The sequence below is a fragment of the Leptonychotes weddellii genome, chromosome 10 (assembly GCF_054177405.1).
Source record: "Leptonychotes weddellii isolate Sample4059 chromosome 10, ASM5417740v2, whole genome shotgun sequence".
In the NCBI taxonomy this organism is placed as follows: Eukaryota; Metazoa; Chordata; class Mammalia; order Carnivora; family Phocidae; genus Leptonychotes; species Leptonychotes weddellii.
The window spans coordinates 19,942,014-19,962,160 of record NC_138378.1 but is presented as its reverse complement, the minus strand read 5'-3'; the positions used below and the strand labels follow the sequence as shown (position 1 = coordinate 19,962,160).

Sequence of the window (20,147 nt, the reverse complement as noted above, 5' to 3'; positions counted from 1 at the left end):
CTGCCTCTGCTTGAAACATTTTTTAAGCAATGGAGTGCTCTTGAGCCATTTGTGCACAAAACAGAAAAAAGGAACTGAATCTAAATCTTGGTGGCTATACGCTGGTCACTGGCCAAATTGCATCTGAGAGACGGAACAGCCTGGACATAGTCAGTAACATGGCTTCTGGAGCCAGACTGCCTAAGTTAAAAATTCCAGCTCTGCTACTTATTTGTTATGTAATCTTGGCCAAATTACTTAATTATCTCTGGGCCTCAGTTTCCTCATTTGTAAAATAGGAATAATAGTAAACCTGTCCCATAGGTCTGTGAGGGTTAAATGACTTAATAAATGTGAAGCATTTAAAGCAGCGTGAGGAATGTTATCAAGTCCCATGTAAGTGTTAGCTCTTACTCATCTGCAATGGTCTATTTCACAACAGTCACTGGCAGAGGCAGCTCTGGAGAGGAGCCAAGGGAAAGGGGAAAAAACCCAGCATTCCACAGCTTGTGCTTTCTCAATAATTACAATGTCCACGGAAGAGTGAGGGAGACTGTGGCTCCACCATGCAAAGCAGGTTTAGGATGAGGCCAAGAGCTCCAAGTCCACTCAAAATGCATCTCTAGCTGACAGGGCAGCTTCTCAGAATAAATGGTTACAAAATATTCAAATTCCTGTCACCAGATTGGGAGGTAAGGTTGGGGAGGTGCTCTCAGGAAGCTCAGAGGGATTGGAGTTTGGACCTAGGTAGTTGGAAGTTTCAGGGAGGGACACAGAAATGACAGATTTTAAAAAGATGATGAAGGAGACAGATAAAAGACAGTGAGAAGTGGGTGTTTCAGACACTTAAGCCTTGCAGTTGCAGGGAGACAGAGTCCCATCTATGGAGAACCATTCCTGGATATAGGAAAACATGCAGTTTTCCTCAACAGACTGTACATGTACATGACAGTCCTCTCAGAGCAAGGAGAGAAATAGGGAGGGTAGTTGGTTGATAAGTATAACCCCTACGCTATGCTAAAATCAATGCTACTTCTCCCACTGGAGCTCAATCATTTGCTCTTCTGAATGCATGCCTTTCAGAAGATCCTGCTAGTGGCCTTACCCTGTTGGGAAAGAGGGTGCACCCTCCTGCTGGCCTGGGGCATCCACATGACAGACAGCAAAGTGCTGGGTGATCTCTTGCATATCTTCAAAGTTAAAGAATGCATTGAAACAGGATTTATCTGTAAGAGTAAAAATACTCATAAGTCACAGGTTCTCTGTCTCTCCCCAATTTTCAACAGACTGTACATAAAAGTCCTCTCTTTCTCTCCAGTTTTCCTTGACTCAATTAATTCCTAACGTCATCCTCTTTCACTCTCCTTCTCCCGCTTTTACTCCCTTTTAATCCCTGTTCCACTAAAATGAGGTGTCTGAACAATGTGATTTAAGCTGCCCTAAAGGCTGAATACCAGACATCTCAATGACCTGAAAACAACAATGAATTCTCGATTCTACACAATGTCTACAAAATGGAAACCAATTCTGGTATTGCACGAAATAGTCTTGCACCCATAATGCTATCATTTCTCATGTACCTTATTCTTCCATCTGACACAGAGATGCTGACTATATTCCAGGAACCTGGCTAGAATAAATATCCTGGGCTGCTTAGATTCACCATGTGAAGACGGTCTCTTGGCAAAATTGCTGGGGTGTAGAGAGGGGCTGCTGCTTCAATTTCTACCCTATTAGTATAACTACTTAAATCACTTCTCATGCAAAAGAGGCTACAAAAGCTCCAGCACTAGACTGTAGCCTCAAATGTAGGCCACGTTTGAAAGCTAGAGAAGCATGGGACAAAACACAAGTATAGACTCTGAGCCTAGGGCTAGGGCCAGAATCTTATACTACCATCTAGAAGAGTCCACTTAAAATCACTGATGACAGACCATAGCAAGAATACTTTTACTAATTCACGAAGAGCTCACAACAAAGTTAAGTTCAAACTCTGGATTTTCTAACTTGAAATATGAAAAAAAACCAAAGAAGTATAGATTTAAACAAAATAAACAACTGATTTCAGTTCTCTTTTTTTTTTTTTTAAAGAGACACACTATTTTTTAAGTAATCTCTATGCCTAACGTGGGGCTCAAACTCACAACCCCAAGATCAAGAGCTGCACGCTCTATGGGGCGCCTGGGTGGCTCAGTTGGTTAAGCGTCTGCCTTTGGCTCAGGTCATGATCCCGGGATCCTGGGATCGAGCCCCACATCAGGCTCCCTGCTCTGCGGGGAGTCTGCTTCTACCTCTCCCTCTGCCTGCCGCTCTGCCTACTTGTGCGCTCGCTCTCGCTCTCCCTTTCTCTCTGTCCAATAAATAAATAAAATTTAAAAAAAAAAAAAAAGAGCTGCATGCTCGGCCGATGAGCCAGCCAGGTGCCCCTCAGTTCTGCTCTCTTAACCAGTTCATCCTTTAGCAGTTAAGACACAAAGATGAGATATAATTCCAGTATCCCCCAAACACATTCTCCTGAACAGTTCCCAGACACCTTAATCCTGCCATTAACACGTGTAGCTATGAGGAGGGCAGGGTAAGACACAGAGGAAAACACCTGTGCTCTGTTAGAATACTGGGATTTCTTCTTTTTAAAAATAAATACACAAAGATCATGTATTAAGATAAAAAGGAAAAGTATAAAATCAAATACATACGATTGAGGCCAATGTCATGGTATGTCAGAATAACTGGTCTGTTTCCTTTTGGTAGGCCTCTGATGGTGACATGGACCACACCGTGAGTTGTTTCTATGTCATGTTCCTGTAACAAGAGAATGTATGGTCTCAGCAAAGGCAGAATGGACTTCCCAGGTGGCTTAAGTTCCACAATACCTAATTACTGCTATTTCCCACTTGCTGGGACAGGACACATCAGTGGACTATAAGCCATACCAGAGAGATGTTAGAGTATACAGAATATTCCCACTTTCTAATTCCTTCCAGATAAACAAACGAGGGAAAAAATATACCTTCTCATCCGCAAAGTTCATCTCTTAAGTGAGGGCAGTCAGGGATCTGTTAAGAATACACTTGCAAGTGGCTATGGAAAGGAGAACAGCAAGCTGGGTAAGGAGCCAGGTTAAGACTTGGGGCAAGAAAAGTTAAGGAAGCAGAAGATATGAAGGAGTTGCTAGGTTTCAGAGCCTCTAAACTAATGTCCGGCAACTGATAAATTCAGTAGACATCTATGGGTGCCTCTGCCTAACATCTCTTCCCCTCTGGCAGCTGCCCTCCTGTGTCATCCATACATTACAGGAGTGGCTCTTGGCTGCCATGTTTGTAGAAGTAACCTTATGGTCATGGCTTTTTGGAGACAGGCAGGCATCTGGTCCATGCTGAGCATGCATCCTTCCCTGAGAATTTGTAATTGGGACTAAGATTTTATCCTTGGCTTGGTTTTCTCTTGAAAAGAGAAGCAAACTTGGGAGCTTTTATTTTATTTATTTTATTTTTATTTTTAATTTTTAAGTAGGCTCCACACTGGGCGTGGAGGGGGCTTGAACTCACAACCCTGAAATCAAGACCTGAGTTGAGATCAAGAGTTGGATGCTTAACCAACTGAGCCACCCAGGCACTCCACTTGGGAGCTTTTAGTAGACATTTCCACTGCTCTAATTCTTGGTTCTAGCTGTCTGTGCTCTTACTTTCTGAGACATTCCTGGACTGTGTCTGGTTTAAGCTAGCTTGGGTGGGCTTGTTCCCTGCTCCCTCAAAGAACCCTAATCAAGGCAATGAGTAGTTTAAGATGTAGTCAGAACAGAACTCAGGAACTATGGGGCACCTGGGTGGCTCAGTCGTTAAGCGTCTGCCTTCGGCTCAGGTCATGGTCCCAGGGTCCTGGGATCGAGCCCTGCATCGGGCTCCCTGCTCCGCGGGAAGCCTGCTTCTCCTTCTCCCACTCCCCCTGCTTGTGTTCCCTCTCTCACTGTATCTCTGTCAAATAAATAAAATCTTAAAAAAAAAAAAAAAAAGAACAGAACTCAGGAACTAAATAAAGTTGGAACAAGATGCAATTGGAGCTGCTGGTACCAGCACTAAGGTGACAGTAGAAAAAAAGGGAACTGTAAAAAAGTCACTGAGATTTATTCTAGTCCTCGTCAATGTCTATATTTCTCAAAAATAAAAAATTACCATGCCTAGCCTAGTGAATCTCTGCTGATGAAGTCCTGCCTATCTCAGAGAGTCTGATAGTAGTTAGGATAAGATTAATTCTTTTATTTTTTTATTTTTATTTTTTTTTAAAGATTTGATTTATTTGATAGAGAGAGACACAGAGAGAGCAGGAACACAAGCAGGGGGAGTGGGAGAGGGAGAAGCAGGCTTCCCGCTGAGCAGGGAGCCCGATGCGGGGCTCGATCCCAGGACCCTGGGATCATGACCTGAGCCGAAGGCAGACGCTTAACGACTGAGCCACCCAGGTGCCCCAAGATTAATTCTTTTAATAAGAACCCCAACAGGGGCGCCTGGGTGGCTCAGTTGGTTAAGCAACTGCCTTCGGCTCAGGTCATGATCCTGGAGTCCCGGGATCGAGTCCCGCATCGGACTCCCTGCTCAGCGGGGAGTCTGCTTCTCCCTCTGCCCCTCCCCCTCTCATGCTGTCTCCCATTCTCTCTCTCAGATAGATAGATAGATAGATAAATAAATAAATAAATAAATAAATAAGAATCCCAACAAAGGCAAAGGGCTTCCAACTTAATTTCCTATCTAATAATGAACCTCATCAGAACTTTGGTTTCTTCTCTGATGTGGGGCACAAAATAATCATAGGCTAATTCAATATCAGTGTATTTCAAATCATAGGCCCCAGGCTGGAGCACATAATCTCTATCAAATCAAACCATGAGTGGCTATTTCTATGATTCTCTATTTCTGCTACCTTCTATTCAAGCCTATTCAAAAGGCTTGGAAAGGGGGTATAAGAAATGAAGGAAAGAATCAGATACTTTGAACTGGTTAGGAAATAAAGTATAGTGTTTGGATGGGAGGAATATAAAGAAATAAATTCCAGTTACTGTACAAGCATTTCTCTTGTAGTAATAGCAGACCTACCAAGGAACACCCCTGCCCCTCCCACTAGCAGGTTCCTTCATTAAACAACTATTTATTGAATCCCTACTACCAGACCCTGGATTGAGGTCTGGGGATAAAACAATGAACAGGAGAGTCGTGATCCCTGTTCTCACAGAGATTATGTTCTAGACAGGATGGCAGGCAATGAACACACAAATCAACCAATCCATAATAATAGTATGTGGTAAGTGCTATGAAAGAAATAGGAAACTGTGATATAAAATTGAGGAGAAAGACATTAACTCTATTAGTAGTCAGGAAAGTGCAAATTAAATTTAATGAGATGCCATTTCACATACGTCAGAATGGCAAAACTTTTAAAGCCAGATAACACCAAGTGCTGACCAATATACAGAGAAGAACGAACTCTCATACACTGTTGGCAGGCAAGCAAACTGGAGCAACTACTCTGGAGAATAATTCTGTAATATCTAGTAAAGTTAAGAGGTCTCTACCCTATAGCAGTTTTACTTTTAGGTGTAAGCTAAAGAAATTCTCAAACATGGTTATACATACAAAAAGATATACACAAAGGGGTACATTGCAGCCTTATTTATAATGTCAAAAAAACTGGAAATAGCCTAAATATTCATCAGTAGGAAAACTGATGAATTATGATATATTCATATAACGATATACAGATTAAAATCAATGAACTAAACTAGAAGCATTAATACACAGAAAATCTTGAAAACATAACGCTAAGTAGAAATGCAGAAAGGTATGTATATACCACTTAATGCAGATTATTTATTTATTTATTTTTAAAGATTTTATTTATTTATTTGACAGACAGAGAGCGAGAGAAGGCACTCAAGCAAAGGGAGTGAGAGGGGGAGAAGCAGGCTTCCTGCTGAGCAGAGAGCCTGATGGGGGGGGGAGGGGTGCAGTGCTCGATCCAGAACGCTGGGATCATGACCTGAGCTGAAGGCAGACGCTGAACCACTGAGCCACCCACACGCCCCAATGCAGATTTTTTAAAAAGCAACACTATATAATATAGATTGTATGTTTACATACACAGATTTAAAGTATAAAAACCTGGAGAAGGAATGTACCCTAACTTTGAGACTTTGTTTCCTTTTGGGAGGTGACAGATTCAGAAAGGGAACTCGCTCATGTTTTACTACCATCCCCCCTTCCTCCATGTTTTACTTCTTGAGAGAGAAAAGGTATAAAGAGGGAGAAGCTGGCTTCTGCGAGATGGGTGACACTACAAGAGAACCCAAGTTGAAGAGAATGTGCAACAATCTGTCAGCTTCACAATCAGGTTGCCGAAGCCTTCATTCTGTCATATACAAACCTTCAGTAGAGTTTTACTAAAATACTCCAGCTTGGCCTTAGCTCTGCTACCGAGGATGGAGGGGGAAATACAGTTAACGCTTGGCCCTAAGGCTAGCAGGACCTCCCAAGGCCAGGTAATTTATGAAGAGAGCATGTGGGGGGGAGGTGTGGAATGGGGTGGGGGATAGTAAGCTGTCAGGGAAGTTCAGGAGAAGGATGATGAAAAGGGCGATATAACAAATGGGGTAAAAAATAAAAAAACAAACCAAAACACTGTATAAGTAGATGAGGGAACAAGGCAAAGTAACTACTCTGTCATCATCTCATAATCTGGAGAAATTCATAGTTTCTGGATCCATAAAACTCGATCCCTACAAGATTTCAACCTTTTTAGGGAGATCTCAGCCCCTACCTCCCACTACAAGCCCTCAAATTGTATAACGACCGAAGTATTCATGGGCCAAGAGTCCTGGGCCCTATTTGTCAATCTGGTTGCCCTATTTGGAGCAACACTTGTTTGTCAGTGTCTCACATAGTTTCTCTTCATTTTCAAAGTATGTGAATGTAAATGTTCTTAGTGGAATAAAAAATATGAAAAGAAAGGAGACACTCACCTCCACGTGGACTCAGAAATATATCCTTTGTGACTCTGTGTTTGAATCACTGGAACAACTCTCCATCTGGAGATGAGTGTGCAGAGACTCTGGCTATGGTCAGGCAATTGCAGGGGTGATGCTGCTGCCACCTTTCTGCTTCACAGGCTGTTTTTCCAATTACCCCACCCTTCACCCCAGCATTCTAAAGAGTGTGACTACACAGTGAGAGCCTGTGCTCACGGGGCAAAGCCCACGGAGTGTCTAACAGGCTCTGGTCATAGATCTTTCCCAGCAGTCTGATTATTTACATCTCCAAGGCTATGTACTTCTTGAACATGATCTCTTTATTCTCCAAGCTATAAAATGACCTGAAATCATATTGGTCCCCTCTTCATCCTGGACTGCCTCTCCCTCTTAATCAAAGATGGAACTTTCAATCAGAAAGCCTTTTAAAGAATTTAAGAGTTTATGGGGATGTGGGGGGGGGTGTGGGGGATGGGTTAAACAGGTGATGGGGATTAAGGAGTGCACTTGTAATGAACACCCAGTGATGTATGGAATTGTTGAATCACTTTATTGTACACCTGAAACTAATAAAACACTGTGTTAACTGGAGTTAAAAACAAACAAAAAAAAGAACTTAAGAGTTTAGGATATTGCCATTATTATTATTATTTTTTTAAATATTTTATTTATTTATTTGACCAAGAGAGACACAGCGAGAGAGGGAACACAAGCAGGGGGAATGGGAGAGGGAGAAGCAGGCTTCCCGCAGAGCAGGGAGCCCGATGCGGGACTCGATCCCAGGACCCTGGGATCATGACCTGAGCCGAAGGCAGACACTTAACGACTGAGCCACCCAGGCACCCCTACCATTATTTTTTTTAAAGATTCATTTATTTGAGAGAAAGAGAGGGAGGAGTGGGGCGGGGGGGGGAGGGACAGAGGGAGAGGCACACAGAAAATCTTGAGCAGACTCTGCGCTGAGCGCCGGGCCCAACTCGGCCCGATCTCACGACCCTGAGATCACGACCCGAAACAAAACCAAGAGTTGGGTGTTTGAGTGACTATTTATTTTATAATAAATTTTCATTTTTTCTGAGTTCTCTTCCCTCAGCTAAATGTGCTGTTACCAGAATTACACAACCTGACTTGTCTTATCTCTCTGAACTCAGTTAATTTTTTATTACTTCATGCCCTGGTCAATCTGAAATAGTTCTATAACATTTGAAAATGTTAACATTTTTGTTAGCATGAAATTTTATTCTGCTTCTAATAAGCAGACTACTTATGAGCCTTGGGTACAGTTTTTGTTATTATATAGGAATTTTTGATAGAATACCTCTACTACCTTACCACCCTGTAGTGGTATAAGGTTCATTTGCATAACCTCATTTACTCCCATAGTAAAAGAATCTGCCTCCAGGATTACTCAGCCTTCTGCCTATCAACAGATCATCTTTTCCTTTTTAAAGTTCCATGACACCTTTCCCTGACTCTAGTTTCAGCTCTCTCCCTCCTACCTCTTAACCTCTTTTAGCCTAGTTCAGTCAACACTCTTGCAGACTGTTTCTACTGTTAACTTTTCAACCACCCACAACGCTCGGACTTCTCGCTAATCATGCTCTGAATCTGAAAGCCTCTTTTACAATATGTCAGCACATATCTTTTCTTCCTTCAAAGCCAACTCCAATATCTTCCTCACATAGCCTTAGTTAACAATGAGAAGAAAAAGAATGAATGGTTATTTAACCCACTTCCAACAGTCCAGAACACTCTAAGTAGGAAAGCCCAGGTAGGAGGGGGTCCAGGTCTGGCCAATTCACACACCCTACCCTCTGGCCACAGTGAGTGGTCCAAAAATGTACACGTGACCCATACTAAGCCAACAAGAATCCACCCCTGGACTTTTCCCTAGAGTTACAGGTAAAGATCTTAAGTAATGAGGCTGCTAAACTGAAGAACGTGGGTTTGGGGAAGTTGCCAGCCATTGTGCCCGTGACATGACAGAGCTCGTCAGGGAAATAAAACCTTCTAATGACAGGGGGAAAGGGAAATGAGAATGCGGTGCTGATAAAAAGGACCTCTGTTTTTCCTGTAAGATTCTTTTCCCCCCCCAATGAGAATAAAGTCACCTATATCCTTAGAACTTACTAAAATCCACCTCCCCCTTGCCCATGCCCACAAACAACTATGATGAAATCAAACCAAAAAAGGTAGGGCATCTCAAGGGGAGGAAATGTGAACAAAGGCCACCAGAAAGAAAAAGCACAAGGCAGAAGTGGAGTAGGCAAGCAATAATTCTAGCTTTCCTGAGGGTGGGGAGTGTATATAAAGGAAGCAGTGGGGCCACATTCACATCCTTCAAGGCCAGGGAAGAACATGGAGCTGGTCAAGCTTTCTAACAAAGAATGTAGCAGCCAACGGAATCCCAGCTCTCTCCAAACACCTCTTGTCTGTGGAAAGAACATTCAGGATACTTATTTCCCGTAATTCTTATTTTGTAACAATGCCCATTCAACAAGTGATCTGCAGGAGATTAAAGCTGTTTAATGATTAATGCAATGCAGTGTCAATTAGATGTACATTCCTGAGGTCTTTTTATCTGTTGTAGCTTTTGCTTTTCATGACATCAGGTATGTTGCCCAGTAAATTGTAGTAGTGGTACCAGGAATAAAAACTTAAGGAATTTTTAACTTTTCAAAAGGAAAGAGAGTTCAAAGCTGTTTAGATCCCTTTAGAAGAGGCAGTCACATATATACATTTGAAATGCAGTACTAAATACCAATCCTCACAGTTGGGTCCTATAAATCAGTCCTCTAAATAGCTACTGCAATTAAACAGCTAGCACGAAATTACTCAGCCCTTGGCCATGCCTGGATTATTTTAGGAGCAAGAACTCCATTCTTATGAATTCACTGTATTATTAGCCTCTTCTACAAGAATGATATATCCTGGCAGACAGCAGCTTTCACTCTCCATTAATATTTATTGAGTACCCCTCTGGTAGAAGTGGAAGACAATTTGATAAGATATGCCAAGAGCCCTAAATATACTCATTCCAAGAATCCACCTAAGGAAATATTCTGAAGTGTGGATAAAATTTATGCATGACAATGTTCAGTGAACTGAACATATTATAAGTGATCTAATTTCCAAAAATAATGGAATAGTTAAGGTATGGTATAGCCAAATGAGGAAATAATAGGCATCCATCAGCAATTTTGTTTATGAGTGTTTTAAAATGATATAGAAAAAAAATAACATGATATAGAAATGAGATTGTGTTCTAATATTATGTCAGAAAAGGGGACACAAGGGTACATCCAGCTCGACAACCATATAAACTTAAAAATCACTTTTATAAAAATTACATATATATACACAAATCTACCTAACACTAAACATTAATATAGTTGTCCCTGGATTACAGGATTACGAGTTTTTTTCCTAGTTCTTTATAATTCTGTGTGTTTTCCAAATATTCAACTATGAGCATGTACTCTTTCAGTAACCAGAACATAAAAGTAAAAACTGGAAATAAATATAATAAAATACGGTTATCTCTAGGTAGGATGACAGGCAACCTGTATTTTTATACTTTTCTGAATTTTCTAAATTTGTTTCTGATGATATATGTGTTTTTTTATTTTTTAAGATTTTATTTTTAAGTAATCTTTACACCCAACGTGGGGCTTGAACTCACAACCCCAAGAGCAAGAGTCACATGCTCCCCCGACTGAGCCAGGCAGGTGCCCCAAGATAAGTGTTATTTTTGAAAGCAATATATCATATATACGGCTATAGCATCTGTCTCAGCTCTAATTCTAAACCTTTAAATAGTCTCACAAGGAGAGGAGAATTAAGGAGCACTGACATAGATAAATGGACAAAAAGCTGGCTGATCCATTGTTTCAACTGGCAGCAGGCTCTTTTCTCCCTTCTCATCAATCCTAATCATGTCACCTCTAACCACCCCTTCCCACATCATCTTACATCCAATTATAACTGCCGTTTGCCTCAGGGGAGCTAAATATCAATGAAGTCACTTAGGATGATCAAAGAACCAAGAGTAAGCCATTTTTTTAAGTAAGCTCTAGGCCCAACGTGGAGCTTGAACTCACAACCTTGAGATCAAGAGTCATATGCTCCACCGACTGAGCCAGCAAGGTGCCCTGAGAAATGGTAAACTTCTGATTATAGTTTCAATTATTGGCGGGGGGGGGAAGCACGTAGTTGATTGGTAAAGAAAACAGAGGGAAAAGGTGGTTTAGACTGAAGCTGTGAGCTTGGTTGACGACTCTAAGATAACTTCCCAGGGACATCATCAAATATGCCTTAAAGATTTTTCTGAGGCAAGACAGAGATCAGAAGGAAGCCCTGATTAAATGGCTTCAGGTAATATGGTGCCACAGTTATGCGAATGGTCAACACCAATGCCAATGCTGATGCTTTTCCATTTAGTGACAATGCTGGCTTTGTATCTGTTCTGTTTTGTCTCCTAAGAATGCCCAATAGTTTCTGGGATGCCTTCAGGCAAACCAGGCCATTCTAGACTTCTAACATCACAGTTCCTAGCTCTTGGGCCTTCTATCAACCTGTTGCTAGACTCCTGACCCAGGGGTCCCAGTCTCCAGAACATCACATAAGCCTTTAACAAAGACACAGACAAGAATGGTGGTAGAAGAGCATTCATAGGTGCCGGAAGGAGGAAAAAAGAAGGGTCTATGGTTTTTTCTTCTTTAGAGCACAAAGCGCCTGTACATTTAAAACCAGTGGCAGACATGTGACAGACAGTGACAAACACTCACCACTGTTCAACCTGTATCGGGATTGAACTAAAACTTAGATTTCACAAGGCCAGAACATGTTACTATATTAAGGCTTCACCAAAAATATCAAATTTTTGTCAGACTGTTTTTTAAAAAATATTTATTTATCTAAGTAATTTCTACACCCAATGTGGGGCTTGAACTCATGACCCTGAGATCAAGAGTCAGATGTTCTTCTGACAGAGGCAGCCAGGCACCCCTGCCAGAATTTTTTTTTTTTTTTAAAGATTTTATTTATTTATTTGACAGAGAGAGACACAGCGAGAGAGGGAACACAAGCAGGGGGAGTGGGAGAGGGAGAAGCAGGCTCCCCGCAGAGCAGGGAGCCCGATGCGGGACTCGATTCCAGGACCCTGGGATCATGACCTGAGCTGAATGCAGTCACTTAACCAACTGAGCCACCCAGGTGCCCCCTTGCCAGAATATTTTTAAGCCTCAATTTTAAAAAACTGATTCATAATTGTATTTCTAAAGCTCAATTTCATTTATATCTAAGTATATTTATGTGTGAAAAAATCATAAAGGATATATACCAAATAGCAACACTAGTGAAATAACAAGTAATTTTGATTTACTTTTTGTTTTTTCTTATCTATTTTTTAGTGAGTGTATATATTTTTTAAAAAGATTTATTTATTTATTTTAGAGGGAGAGAAACAGAGAGCGTGCAATGGGGAGGGGCAAAGGGAGAGAGAGAGAATCCCAAGCAGACTCCCCACTGAGCATGGAGCCTGACGTGGGGCTTAATCCAAGGACCCTGAAATCAAAAGTCAGATGCCCAACCGACTGAGCCACCCAGGCACCCTGAGCTTGTAATTTTTTTATATTTAATTTTTTTTTTGGGGGGGTGGAGGTACTCAATTTGGTGAAAATCAATGCTTCTATACTTTTTTTCTTTTTAAAGATTTTATTCATTTTTGTGAGAGAGAGAAAGAAAGAGCATGCATGCATGAGTGGGGGCTGGGGGAGAGGGAGAAGCAGATTCCCCACCAGACTGCCCACCAAGCAGGGAGCATAATGTGGGACTTGATCCCAGGACCCTGGGATCATGACCTGAGCTGAAGACAGACGCTTAACCGACTGAACCACTGAGGCACCCCATTTCTATACTTTTAAGTAGAAGTATTCTATTTCTGGAATTCTTTACCTTGAATTTTACTGTCATACTCTCTCAAACGATCTCCTTCTAGGTAAATTATATCAGATATTAACAACAGTCAAATTAAACTGGTTCAACTTAGATCCAAACCATAACTGAAGTTAGATCAAATTAAAAACAGGGACGCCTGGGTGGCTCAGTTGTTAAGCATCTGCCTTCGGCTCAGGTCATGATCCCAGGGTCCTGGGATCGAGCCCCGCATCGGGCTCCTGCTCAGCGGGGAGCCTGCTTCTCCCTCTCCCACTCCCTCTGCTTGTGTTCCCTCTCTCGCTGTGTCTCTGTCAAATAAATAAAATCTTTAAAAAAAAAAAAAATTAAAAACAAGTAAACCCAAACTTGACTGCCACTACTTATCCAAAAATGACTTATTTTTTGAGTAAAGGACCTACAGCAAGTGATTCTTTAACATCACTAGGTTGATTCTCTTGTATATATGAAGTACCAAATAGTCAGACCAAGAGGTGTTTGACACTGGGATTCAGAAATCTGTGACGATGCTATGAACCTGCCCCTTACAAAATAAGTTACACCTGTTCTGTTAAAGAACTTCAGCTTTAAGAACAACTCAACTCTTTAAAAACTTCTCAGTTCTAGACATTTCCAGGTTGGAAAAAACAGGCTACGGATCCAGGAAGAGTGGGGTTTTGCAACTGCAATTCTACCCAATGGCAAGTTATGAAACCTGATTCTCAATTTCCTCATCTGTAAAACAAAAAAAATAAAAACCACCTTATGACAGTGCTCCAAGAACTGGAGATGATGTATGCTTACTATCTATAGCAGGCACCTAATACATTATGATGATGTAACTGGTTTAGTTCCTCCTTTCAATGCTAATGCTATAGAGAGACACCACTGTACTTAATATAAAAATGCTTATCTAAAAATAACTATCTGGGGATGCCTGGGTGGCTCAGTCAGTTAAGCGTCTGCTTTTGGCTTAGATCATGATCCCAAGGTCCTGGGATCGAGTCCCACGTTGGGCTCTCTGCTCAGCAGGGAGCCTGTTTCTCCCTCTCCCTCTGCCTGCTGCTCTGCCTGCTTGTGCTCCCTCTCTGTCAAATAAATAAAATAAAAATAACTATCTGCCTGCGGGTGTCTGGGTGGCTCAGTTGGTTGAGCTCTGCCTTCGGCTGGGGGTCATGATACCGGGGTCCTGGGACTGAGCCCCTCATCAGGCTCCCTGCTCAGCAGGGAATCTACTTCTCCCTCTCCCTCTGCTCATGCTCTCTCTCAAATAAATAAATAAATAAAATCTTAAGAATAAAATAAAAGTAACTACCTGCATATGCATTTACAGGTTGGCTGAATCCTGGAAGCAAGGAAGTTGGTTTTCCAGCACCTTCCTTCCCTGCCTAGTACTCTGAGTCTACTTCATGTTGCTTCTTTTTTTTTTTTTTTTTAAAGATTTTATTTATTTATTTGAGAGAGAGAGAGAGAAAGAGAGCATGAGATGGGGGAGGGTCAGAGGGAGAAGCAGACTCCCTGCTGAGCAGGGAGCCCGACATGGGACTCGATCCCAGGACTCCAGGATCATGACCTGAGCTGAAGGCAGTAGCTTAACCAATTGAGCCACCCAGGCGCCCCTACTTCATGTTGCTTCTAATAGCCACTACTATGATATCCATCCCCAAAGTAGGACAGTCAGGCTGCATGGTTATAAGGTTCTCATTTCCATGTACTCACTCCTTCCTCCCGTTTCTTTCAGGGCCAGTCAATAGATAAAGTAGGTAGATGGAGAGATGCTGGTTCATTTCATTGATTTTCAAATTGGCAACACAGATAAAGGCAAAAGCAACTAGGAAGAACAATATCATTTAAATACTAATGAGTCAAATTGAATTTTGCATCTACAAGCATAAAGCCAAAGGAAATCTGCATTTTGTATTAATAATGCTTAATTTGTCTTTTTCTTTTAGAAAAAGATTTTGTTGGGACACCTGACTGGCTCAATCAAAGAAGCATGCGACTCTTGATCTTGGGGTCACGAGTTCGAGCCCCACATTGGGTTTAGAGATTACTTAAATAAATAAAACTTAAAAAAAAGGTAAGAAAAAGATTTTGTTGATAAGTCTCCCCTCCAAACTGCCCCTCCCCCACCTTCTCTGCAGCGAAGTGACAACCCTCCATTTAACACCTGTGACTGAGGTTTCCAATATCATTTGAGGAGAGGAGATCTTAATCACAAAATGACAGTTCAACCCAGTAACCTACAACCATAAAACAGGCACCTGGCAGGCAATTTTTGAACACGACAGCAAATCATTTTAAATAAACTTGATCTAATGACCAAAAGAACATGAAGAAGTTATGATTAGCTATGAAGAGAGATCCACTTCTACAGGCCACCAGGACAGGGAGGGAAGCACTGCAGAGATCCTGTACATAGCCCCCCTTTGGTGCTTGTACAGTCCTTACCTGACAGTCAAAGTCCTGGAAGTTTCGTGTACCAGTCTGTCAACAGAAGGCAGAAAACACAGTCAGTTTCCCCATGTGGCTTCCCCAAATGTGCAGCAAGTTCAGTTCACAGAGCAAGCAGTGCACGTGCAGCCTCTTGGTTGCCATAAAACTAAAATGGTTCTCATCACAAGGCTTCAGAGGCAGGGTGGGCTCCTAACATGTTAGTAGAAGGTGAGATTACACTTTGGCAGGCTTTGTGTGAAGATAAAGGAAAGGAGCCCGGTTGCCCAGTAAAGTTTGTACTTCCTGCTTCCCTACCTAAAGAGAGCAATGAGAACTTGCAGAAAGAGGGTAAAACATGGATCAGAGTCTTAGAGCACACTCACAACTCACCTAGGAAGTACCTGGAAAAAACGGGGTTGAAGGCCAACCCTGAGAGGAGCAAAGGAGGGCAGGAGCCAGGGTGCCCAGAACCAGGAATTAAAGGATCAAGAGGAGAACAAAGATACAGATGGATGAGAAATGGAAGACTTGTAAAAAAATTTTTTAAGATTTTTAAAATTTATTTGTTAGAGAGAGAGAGAGCACAAGTAGGGGGAGTGGCCAGCAAAGGGAGAAGCAGGCTTCCTGCTGAGCAAGGAGCCCGATGCAGGACTTGATCCCAGGACACTGGGATCATGACCTGAGCCGAAAGCATATGTTTAACCGACTGAGCCACCCAGGTGTCCCGGAAGAGTCATAAATTTAACAAGGGAAAAAGGCACTGTCACTGAAAGAGGGAAAGACAGACAAAACCAGATTCCTAATGCACTGCCATATCTGTTGCATCCTGTGAAATTGCTGATAGGAAAAAGGACAAGTCACTGAGTCATTTAAAAAGTAGAACATAGTCAAAAGATCCAAGAAGAATTCACCAAGCTTCTAAAAAGAGATTATATCATAGTAATGCTTGATTGAAAAAAAAAAAAATCAATGCAATGACTCAAATGCATTTTTGTAGCATTTCAGATACCAGAGTTGCAAAAAATATGACCTAAGAGTATATAAAAAGAATAATGAATGATGTGTTTTAGAGGGGAAAAAACATTCTGACTTGATCTTTCATAAAGTAAATACCCCTCCCCTGGAAAAAAACCTTTCATTATTTAGAAACCGTGTTATCATAACATATTCTATTCTGTCTAGAATGGCTTCCAGTAGAACTGCTACTAAGCACCTTCCCAAAAGCTGCCCCTCCAGACAGGATCTAGATATCTGATCCCAAAGGAGTGCAGAGCAGTCCCATACCCCTTCCAGAAGATCCTCTTAGAAACAGTTCTGTATCCGGGGGCCTAGGTGGCGCAACTGACTGGGCAGTCGACTCTTGGTTTCAGCTTAGGTCATGATCTTGGGGTTGTGATATCAAGCTCTGTGTTGGGCTCCGTGCTCAGGGTGGAGTCTGCTTAAGGCTCTCCCTCTCCCTCTGCCCCTCCCTGCATCTAGGATAAATAAATAAATCTTAAAAAAAAAAGAAGAAGAAGAAGAAGAAAGGAAAGAAAGAAACAGTTCTGTGTCCACCCTCTACACTCCCGGCAGGACAAAACAGAGATGTTAAAAAAACACAGCCCAGGGTGTAAAGCACACACACACACACCCTACACACCCTACACACACACACACACACACACACCCTACACACACACACACACACCCTACACACACACACACCCTACACACACACACACACACACACACACACCCTAAAGATATAAACTGTCCTCTCCATAAGAGTAACTAGCAGAACCAGCTGAGATGATATAGAGTGGCACTATCCACTACGGTAGCCATTTAGCTACATGTGTCAACTAAAATTTATTAAAACAAAAAATCCAGGAGCACCTGGGTGGCTCAGATGGTTAGGCGTCTGCCTTCGGCTCAGGTCATGAACTCAGGGTCCTGGGATCGAGTCCCACATCAGGCTCCTTGGGAGTCTGCTTCTCCCTCTGCCTGCCACTCCCCCTGCTTGTACTCTCCCCCTCTCTCTCGCTGGCAAATAAAGAAAATCTTTAAAAAAAAAAAATCCAGTTTCTCACATTACTCACATTTCAAGTGCTCAATAGACACATGTGGTTAGTAGCTATTGTATTATTGGGCAGTGCAGATACAGAAAGATTCTGAAAGAATAAGGCTATCGATGAGCACACCCTTGTTTCTCTAAAAGTGGCAGTAAAGCCACAACAGATTACCAATCACAGAGAGAAGAGGTGGCACTGAGAACAGGAGAGTCGTAGAGACTGCTAGTCTGAAGTATTATTCCTGGCATGAAACCAAGTTCACAAAATAAAGTCTGATGCAGGGCACCTGGGTGGCTCAGTCGTTAAGCGTCTGCCTTTGGCTCAGGTCATGATCCCAGGGTCCTGGGATCGAGTCCCACATCGGGCTTCCCGCTCTGCGGGAAGCCTGCTTCTCCCTCTCCCACTCCCCCTGCTTGTGTTCCTGCTCTCGCTATGTCTCTCTCTGTTAAATAAATAAAAAAAAAAATCTTTAAAAAAAATAAATAAATAAAGTCTGATGCAGTCACAGCATGGAAAGACAAGTCACCATGCAGATGGGACCATGCAGCACATCTCCAAAGAATGCTGCCATCGGCAAAAGGATCATCGTGTTCCACGTCTCCCACTGGTCTCACACAATACCTGAGAACTCTTTCAGAGAAGTCACTGTGTTTAATTTCTAGTTAGACTATGAGAAGCAAAAAGAAGAGCCCTCTCATGGACTAGGGTAGATGGTTTCAGTAGGACATGGTCATTTAGTGAAAATAAATTAGGATACAAATAGTCTTTACATTTTGACCTCAACTACATGAATATGCACCACAAAGACTAGCAGAAAAATACCAAAACATTAACAATAGCAGCTATTTCTCAATAGAGAGATGATGGATGATTATAATTTTCCTTATACTTCTCTACAATGAGCGAGTACTTCCCTTTTTGTAACTAGAAAACTAGAAAAAAAAGATCTGGTATGGTACAAAAAATATGTAACTTGGTATTTTGTAATATAAGATTTAAAGATTCACTTAATCTTTTGAGGAAATAATGTATAATGATGTAAAAACAGATCATATTAGGACTTTGATCTTACAGGGCTCCCAGAGGTTCCTTTAGAGATTATTTAGAAAGATTAGAGAAAATCACTCTAGACTGAAGTAAAATCTTGGTCATGGAACACAGAGACACAAATTCTGATGAGCTATTTGAGAAGCAGAGGTCCGTATATGCATGAGTTCCCTTCCTCACAACCACATGATCACAGTCATGAGGCATTCTGTGAGTTCCTAAAGCCTGAGATGAGCACAAAGCCTCTGAAACACCAAAAGCAGAAAGAGGCAATTCTCTCCAGAAATCAAAGCCACTCTTCTTTGTTAAGCATCTAGCAAAAAACAACTATATGTTCTTTATCACACATACACAGCTAGACTCCCAGAAAAAAGGTACTAATAACTGGATGAAGACTATCTAACACTTGTTTACTTTAATTCTAGTATAATTAATGTACAGTGTTACATTAGCTTCAGGTGTACAATGTAGTGATTCAACAATTCTATAGATTCCTCAGTGTAACACTTATTGTTGTTTTAAATTTTTTTTTTTTAAGTAGGTTCCACGCCCAGCGTGGAACCCAACGCAGGACTTGAACTCACAACCCTAACACCAAGCCCTGAGCTGAGATCAAGAGTCAGACGCTTAACCAACTGACCCACCCAGGCGCCCTTGCTGTTGTTGTTTTAAAGACATGCCAGACGGGTCTTAGAGAATGGCTTCAAGCTTCCTGAGTGATCATCTTAGAGAAAGGATATGATCAGGTCTGTCTGACAGTATTTGGCATCCAGAGTGTCTGAATGGAGATCATTAGCTGGTCCCCACTCAACTGTGGTAAACTGAAACCATATTCTCTGAACTCATTAAAAATTCAATACTACTCACTGGGTGTATCCTAGAAGGAGAAAGAATTCCCTGGCCACTTATCTATCTTTGATATTTGAGGTACATGGTTACACTCTAACAAAACTTCTAGAAGTTTCAAGTTCTGGGTGTTTTCTTTTTTCTTTCTGTCCATTTTGAAGATACCAGTAATTCCATGTTCAGAGAGATTCTTGCACTAAGCAGACTTAATTAGCAGAAAGAGATTCAAGAAAGAAATTAAAATAATAGAATAATTTGGGGAAAGACAGAAAAAAGAGTAAGTCAAGAAAAAAGATACATCATTACTGTAAGTTACCGTTAAGGTAGAAGCCAGCCAAGGGGAGTATTTTCTGGTGTAGCCTCAGAGCCAAATGTAGAAGGTAAATGAAGCAGCTCAAGAAGGTAAGTTAAAAAGAAGTCATTCTCTCAAATACAAGCCTGGAGAATAAGCAAGAAGCAACTAAGAATAGATCAATGAATGAAGAGAAGTATGAAAAGAAGGGGGTGGGGGGGGATATAAAAAAATAAGTAATTGCTAGGGAGAAGAAAAATGTAGTTTCCCAACATGAGATCTAGTCAAGAGGCATATATAGTTTCAAAAGACAGAAAACAACAGATATAAACAAAGGCAAGATGTGTAAGACCTTAGAATCAACTACCAACAGGAAGAGATTTGGGGTAAATCTACCTCTTCTGTGAACTTGAAGTGGGGTCGGGGACCTGTGTCTGATTTATCACTCTACTCCCAGTCCTGATACATAGTAAATGCAGTAAACATCATTTTGTAAAGGTTATAAGCATCTCAAAATAGAGATAGTCAATTTGAGTTAAGAAATGAA

At 41.5% G+C, this 20,147-nt stretch overlaps 1 protein-coding gene across 1 annotated transcript in view; it reads right to left on the bottom strand.

Moving 5' to 3' along the window:
- Positions 1-20,147, bottom strand: part of NDRG3 (NDRG family member 3) — a 70,475-nt gene that overhangs the window by 27,475 nt on the left and 22,853 nt on the right. The window contains 3 exon segments of the mRNA XM_081832832.1: positions 1,085-1,205; positions 2,676-2,781; positions 15,380-15,415. Of these exon segments, the coding sequence (XP_081688958.1) occupies positions 1,085-1,205; positions 2,676-2,781; positions 15,380-15,415 (263 nt within the window).